General features: G+C 36.3%; 1 protein-coding gene across 1 annotated transcript in view; it reads right to left on the minus strand.

The window, feature by feature from the left end:
* Positions 1-808: 808 nt before the first annotated feature.
* LOC115062985 (uncharacterized protein C8orf34 homolog) overlaps positions 809-7,756 on the minus strand; it is a 76,888-nt gene continuing 69,940 nt past the window's right edge. Inside the window, exon 5 of the mRNA XM_029533449.1 lies at positions 809-946. Within this exon, the coding sequence (XP_029389309.1) occupies positions 809-946 (138 nt within the window). The remainder of the gene's footprint in view (positions 947-7,756) is intronic.

Here is a 7,756-nt window from a genome sequence, read left to right on the forward strand (position 1 = left end):
TATGTCTCCCTTTTCATTTCTGATTTTGTTAATTAGGATGCTGTCTCTGTGCCCTCTAGTGAGTCTGGCCAAGGGCTTATCTATCTTGTTGATAGAAAACCCATTTCTAAGGAACACAAAGCTTTCCTATATCCATTAAAGGAGTCAGTATTAATTTGATCCATGGAGCACACATGTTATACAAGTACAAGTTATAATCAGACATGGTAGGCTTTCCTTCTCAGCATAAGCATAAGTCACGTGACCTTCCTTCAGCTTCAGATCAGTAACATATAAATAAATTCAAATTTGAAGGAGCCAAAACTAACTTCAAATTATTGACAATATCAAGGGATGTTTTATTTTTTTCTTGTCATCTTTGCAAAAATCCATGAACCATGATATGATCCCTACACAAAAAGAACATGATGTCTCATGTCTCCTTGGGTTCCATCTATCCAAGATCAATCATATTTGTTCACACCTGTGCACATTTTGTCATTCTTCTGTCACATTACCTTAAAACATAAGTGTAAAATTTAACTAATCTCAATAAATACATGTCCTACTTTTACTCAGATGCACTAAAATGTCACAGCCTGAATTTTCAAAAGCCACCATCAATGTCTAAACATTTATTATGCCAAACTTTACCATGTTAGGCCACTTTTTGTATGTGAATATAACATTCAGAATTTACATTACTTCAAAATTCATATATGTTTTAAAAATTAATATTTGCTTAGATTTGGTTCTAGATCTCCACCCTTGTTGTTTTGGAAATCAGTGTCCCTGAAATTTCTAAAAGAAAAAAAAAAATCCCACCTGGTCACAAAACTTGCCCAGAAAAACTTATCTTCGTTAGGATCTCATTCCCAGCAGCTTTATTGGCATCCTGGAACTGTACGCATAGAAGGAAATGATAAAAATCCTTCAGTGCTGAACCAAGCAGGCATTCCTTACTGTTCTGTCGAGAAAATTCATTGCTACTATTCTGTGCAAGCAATTTGTCAACTCATTGTTTCAAGACTTAAACTTTGCTATATTAAAAACTTACTTGGTGAGATAGTAATGAACATTCTTTTATTTTGTTCTTCATTTTGCAAGAGAAAAGTCAAATAAAATATGCTTAGACTTAAGTTTATAAATGCTGGTCATCTATCTTCTTTCCACACAAGCTATCTAATGCAAGAAAAACATTACAACTTCTTCACCAAGCTATCCAATTTCTGTATCAATCTGCGTAGAATTATATACCCTATAAAATATGGAAAATGATTCTTAGCATGAAAACTATACTTCAGTGTGGAAAAGTATTTTTAGGGTGTCTCAAAATATCAACTTGTAAAGATAATGAAGAAGAAAGAATTTTTATGAGGTAGATTTGTTATGGGTGGTTAATAACCAGATTAATAAGAAACAAGAGAGAACAGAAATAGCAAAATCCATAGTTAGGCAAATAGTCTAATGGTCATTCTTATATATTGAAGGTATATGAGCATATTATGCTGCTTTAAATGTAGACATGTGTGACTTACAAAAGAAGACGTAAAGATCTGCAAGTTGGGAAGAAATAGTAGAATTAATCTCTCAGGTGAGCACATACTGCTTGGTTTGAAAGAAGCAACGAGGCAACTAGAGAAGAGATGTGAAGGTATGTCATCACCCTGCATATTATAAAGGTCATAAGACTACAGCAGATTACAGATCTCCTCCAGTCTTAGCAACCAATGTTCACTGTGTAATGGAATTCCTCTTTTAATATAATTCCCTAAAGCATCCAGGATTTAATATAAGAAGATTCTATTCTGGGTATTAACATTCAGACAGGAAAAAGGTACACAACAGAGACATAGCTGACCTATGCACTTCATTTGAGGATTAATTTTTAAATGAACAAAACCTAATTCATCAAATTCTCCCCAGGATAAAGAACTCATTATGGAACAATGCTCTTGCTGTCAAAACTTTCTGAAGTTATCAGGTAGTTGTTTGTATTACAGATGCTATGAACACATTCAACCTTTCAAATTATCAAAAATTTGCACCTTACAAAATTTGTGCATTTTAAAATTCATATGCATGTAGAGTTGTTGGCAAATGAACCAAGCATACAAATTTCTACTTCGAGGAAGGTACAAGTCTCAGTACTGAGTAGAGATTAAAAATATCAGCAAAGAACAAAAGCCAAAGCCACCCACTGTGCAATAAAGGATCAAATAAAGAAGGTGCTTTATATACTAATTCACAAAACACAATCTCCCACAGGCTTAAAACTAACCAAACTTGGCATCTAATTAAAGCTAAGTAGGCGTTTTACTGAGATAATTTCCGGAATCTCCAGAATGCTTAGGTGACCACGGGAAACATGTGAGGAGTGTGTTGTTTCTCTTCTCACTGTCAGGATCTTTCTTATCCTGACACCCAGGTCTCTCAGGCCTCTTCAATTATGGAAGACCTAAGCAAAGATAACCTACAAGGTCCCTTCCCCTCATAAAAAGCCACCTCTTAGCATCCGATAGTTTAACCTGCAGCTTTTCACTGTGTTTAATCTAATGATGAGTACTTTACTGTTCACCAATGAGGATGGCCTAGATTATGTGTGTTTTATGCTTCAGGTAGCTAGTTAACAAAGTCTTAGGACCGCAATATGAGTGGACTGTGCCCCATCCCAGGATGCATCCCAAAATGTTGTGAGAGCTCAGTTTGCTTACTTAAAATTCACTGCAACTTAATTCTCAGGATGGATATTGTATTCAAAGTGATTATGTCACAGAAAGACAAAAGTCCAAGAATATTAATGTCTAATGTCTGAAATGCTTCATGAAGTAACAGTGCTCTCCACATCCGTGCTGTTGTTAACACTACACCCACTCTAGACAATTTTACATATTATCACCAGTAAATAATACTCTTTAGAAGGAAAAATAGAACTTTCAATAACTCCTGAGCATTTCGGGAAACCTCAGCAGAAATCCTCTTAATTTTTCTTCTATTTTCAGTAAGCTATAGTAACCAGAAAGTCTTATGGGAGTCACTGAATAAAATAAGTATTTATAAAAGAAGAAGTCAAGAAGACACTGAAGGTGAAATGTCTTTCCTGATCATCTTTCATCTTTGCTCAGTGCCCATGTATTTAATTAGTATCTTGAAAATAAAATAGAAAAAATTAAGATTAATTAATTAATGCTGTTGAAATTGTGAAATTTGAGACTTTTTTATGTAAATCTTGATCAATCATTTACCTCAAACATCTGTCTATGACACTCCTGAAACTACACCACAGTGGGCGACACCTGCTGCTTGGTATTCCCCTTCTGAATACTCTTTCTCTTTTGTTCACCCATTTTTAATAAAGGGATTTATCTGACAAATCCAGTTTTAATCTGCATGGATTATGTGTATGCTAAAAAGCTTTCCAGAACAGAAAAAAAGGAGAAAAATTCCAGAAGAATGATTTGCTTTGAGGGGTATAAAAGGATTAAGATAAAATTCTAAATCTAATCATTGCCTTTCTAATACTAAAATATTCAAGAAATATTGAAAGCACAGATTCATCCATGAGGAAAACTGTCTAAAGGGCTGAGTTCACTTATCATGCACATTATCCCACAGGGAGGCTAGTGAGCAGAGCAAAAGGATGTATACATGAAATAACATTACTATTTGTGACATATTTATACTTTTACAGAATATCACTGGAATTTTGCTTTGACATATTTTATATTTATGCAAATAGTAGAAAGAAAAGTCATTTTTGCTTCAATTCCCTATTAGCACTTAGGAAATGTTACAAGCTTTTCTTTGGCTTACTAAAAATAATGTCCAAAACTATTATAAAGGCACACTTTGGGCAATTTACATCTAAAATATAACCATCCTAAAATAATTAACTTTAACTTTTTAAAATCTATATTTCCTTTATATTAAAAGGAGCTACCACCACCTAAAATTATCATATTTACAGCAACAAATTCTCTTTTTTATTATTAATATTACTCATTTCCAAAAGAGATTTAAATAGATTAGCTGATGTTACATGGAGTCAAAGAAGTTTTAAGAATTCAATATCTAATAGAGGAATGATTAAAAGTTGTTATTCAAGAAAATTTCTCATTAGGAAAGCACTGCTTGATCATTGTGGGAAGAAGGCAAACTCTCTAAGTGCCAATATAAAGTCATTTACAAATCATTTGATTAAACAATGCTGATTTCTCACTGGCATATCAGAAGTTTTAAAGTAAGCCAAACATTGTAGGCAGAGATTAATTTAATAAGGCTATTAGAAAAATAAATCTTCTAGTAATACCATTTTTAATTAAAAAATATTTTTTGTCTCAAACAAATAGGTTAAACATCTAGCTCAGACTGGCTTCCAACTGGCTATGTACTTAGTGAACTCTGGCTCTTCCTGTCTCTACCACTGAAGTGGTAGAATCATAGGCATGAGTAATTAAGCCTAGTATACATTTAGACATGCAAGGAGAAATAAAAACAGCTAGATTTCACAGATGATAAAAATAAACCTTTAAGAAAATCATGATTAACAAGTTATTACAGTGTGAAGAATAATCCTGCTTATGTATCATAAATTATGGATATGCACTGAGTGAGAAAATGCTCCTTCAAATAAAAGTGGATGAAATTCTTCTGATTTACAATTAAAAATAATATTGTATTTAAACAAATGTATTTATGAATTTATAGGAAGTATGCAAGGTATATATTTGAAAATACACAATGTAAGAATTGTTTGAAAGTATAGATTGCATGTTGGATGAATAATTTGTCTTAGGTAGGACATGCTGGCAGATTGTGTCATAGGTTAAACTGTTAACGTAACATGGCCTAGAATCATCTGAGAATGGGGTCTCAGTTGAGAGGTTGCCCAGATCAAACTGACTGATGGGCGTGTCTGTGGGTGATTGTCTTGACTGCCATTGATGTAAGAGGGCTTTGTGCACTGTGAGTAGTATCATTCCCTGGGCAGGCAGTCCTGGGCTGTATATGAAAGATAGCTAAGAATGAACCACCAAGCTAGCAAACAGCATTCCTCCATAGATTTTACTTCAAGATTCTTTTTGAGTTTTTGACCTGATTTCCTTCTGCAATCTAGATGCTTACTCCAAATAAGCTTCATCCTCCCCTAAATTGTTTCAGTCAGATTATTTTAGGATAGTAATAGAAAGGAATCTAAAGAAGTTACTAATATCTGAATATTAGAAAAAAAAACTGGTTTTAAGCTGTCACTTCATGCGTAGAGCTAAGTTAACAGCTAGAAAGAAGATGCAAGGTACACAAGAAATTTAATAGGACTACAGTGTTCCAAAAGTGGTCTGGAGTCTGAGCTTCCAGGGCCAATTTTCTCACATATGGGTATGCATAGTGAGGACAAGAGCATGATAATGGCTGGGAATGCACTGGGAAGGCAAAGAAGGAACCAGTTGCTATATTAAATTAAGATGGTTCTACCTGTTTCTAGGACTCTAACTTGTTTAACTTACTGCCTGGGAATCATTGCTGAGTCATGCCATTAATATAACAGACATGTATTATGGACCTATTATGTGCAAAAAGGAGAAGTAGAAAACAAAACATGTCTACCTTTAATTATCTTGTATTATGGTAGAATGATATGGATAATAAACAAAGTAGTAGGTTATAGATCATGATGCAATGTCAGGTAAGACATGAGAAGAACCACAAAAACATAAAAGATTAATAAAGATCAGGAAAGGTACAGTGAAAAAGTAGTATTTTAGAAAGTAGAATTGATTTATTTAGTATTTTTAGAATTAGTTTTAGTGTGACATTCAATATTAAAGACAATACCCTTAAAAAATACTGTATAGTTGGAGAGACATTTCATCATAGCTAGCGGCATGGCTTATCATGTATACCCATAAATTTCATGATTACCTCAAAATGTATTTATAAATGGGGTTCTAAAAGAACTAACTCTCTGCAATACAGTTAATACTGCAGATTGACCATAGTGTCAGAAGGGATTCTGGCAACTCCTCTTGGTTGAGGGAAGTAACAGGAACAACAGCAGCAATAAAAGGGGAAGCTCAGGGTGACTTGGGAAGAAGACAGACATTGATTGCCACAGTCTGTAGAAATTAACACCACCTCACACTTTAAAAAAAAAATATTTTTATTAGATATTTTCTTCATTTACATTTCAAATGCTATCCCCAAAGCCCTCCCCCACCCTACCCCCCAACCCACCACTCCTGCTTCCTGGCCCTAGCATTCCTCTCTACTGGAGCATATGATCTTTGCAAGACAAAGGGCCTCTCCTCCTATTAACAGCTGACTAGGCCATCCTCTGCTACATATGCAACAAGAGACACAGCTCTGGGAGGTACTGGTTAGTTCATATTGTTGTTCCTCCTATAGGGTTGCAGACCCCTTTAGCTCCTTGGGTACTTTCTCTAGCTCCTTCATTAGGGGCCCTGTGATCCATCCAATAGACGACTATGAGCATCCACTTCTGAATGCTCACAGTCATCTATTGGCAGGCACTGTATTTGTCAGGCACTGGCATAGCCTCACAAGAGAGAGCTATATCAGGATCCTGTCAGCAAAATCTTTCTGGCATATGCAATAGTGTCTGAGTTTGGTGGTTGTATATAGGATGGATCCCCAGGTGGGGCAGTTTCTGGATGGTCCGTCCTTCCATCTCAACTCTGAACATTGTTTCTGTAACACCTTCCATTGGTATTTTGTTCCCCATTCTAAGAAGGAGTGAAGTATCCACACTTTGGTCTTCATTCTTTTTGAGTTTCATATGTTTTGCAAATTGTATCTTGGGTATTCTAAGTTTCTGGGTTAATATCCGCTTATCAGTGAGTACATATCATGTGTGTTCTTTTGTGATTGGGTTACCTCACTTACTGGTACAGCAACAGACAGGTAGATCAATGGAATAGAATTGAAGACCCATAAATGAACCCACGAACCTATGGTCATTGATCTTTGACAAGGGAGCTAAAAATCATCCAGTGGAAAAAAGAGCATTTTCAACAAATGATGCTGGCACAACCGGCGGTTATCAGGTAGAAGAATGTGAATTTATCCATTCTTATCTCCTTGTACAAAACTCAAGTCTAAGTGGATAAAGGACCTCTACATAAAATCAGCGACACTGAAACTTATAGAAGAGAAAGGTGGAGAAGAGCCTGGAACATATGGACAAGGGAAAAATTCCTGAACAGAACAGCAATGGCTTGTATTATAAGATCAAGAATTAACAAATGGCTTCCAGTATGTGCCAACACTGGGTCACCTAGGGCACGGAGTGGGCAGACACCCCCATGGTCCCTAGAGGACTGCCCACTCAATCTTAGGATCACTGGTGAGTGGAACACAACATCTGCTCCAATCCAATCGCGCATGGGACCTGAGACAGCACTAGGGCAGCAGAGAACCAGCCTGACCAGGGGCACAAGTCCCTTCTAGTCTGAACCAGCACCTGGTCACCTAGGGCGCGGATTTGGCGGACACCCTCATGGTCCCTAGGAGACTGCCCAAGTGATCTTGGGATCACTGGAGAGTGGAAAACAACAGCTGTTCCAATCCAATAGTGATGGGCCTATGACAGCAGGAACAAGGACACCAGAGCCTTTCCTGACCAGAGGCTCAGGTTCCTTTTAATCAGTTCAGGTTTACCTTGGTTTACCTTAATACCTTGGTTTCAAACAGACCAGAAAACTCCATGGTCCTCAAAGGAGACACCACTTCCACGCACTGTAACACCCCCAGGATCTTAGGA

This window comes from Mus pahari, chromosome 22 (assembly GCF_900095145.1).
Source record: "Mus pahari chromosome 22, PAHARI_EIJ_v1.1, whole genome shotgun sequence".
Taxonomy (NCBI): Eukaryota; Metazoa; Chordata; class Mammalia; order Rodentia; family Muridae; genus Mus; species Mus pahari.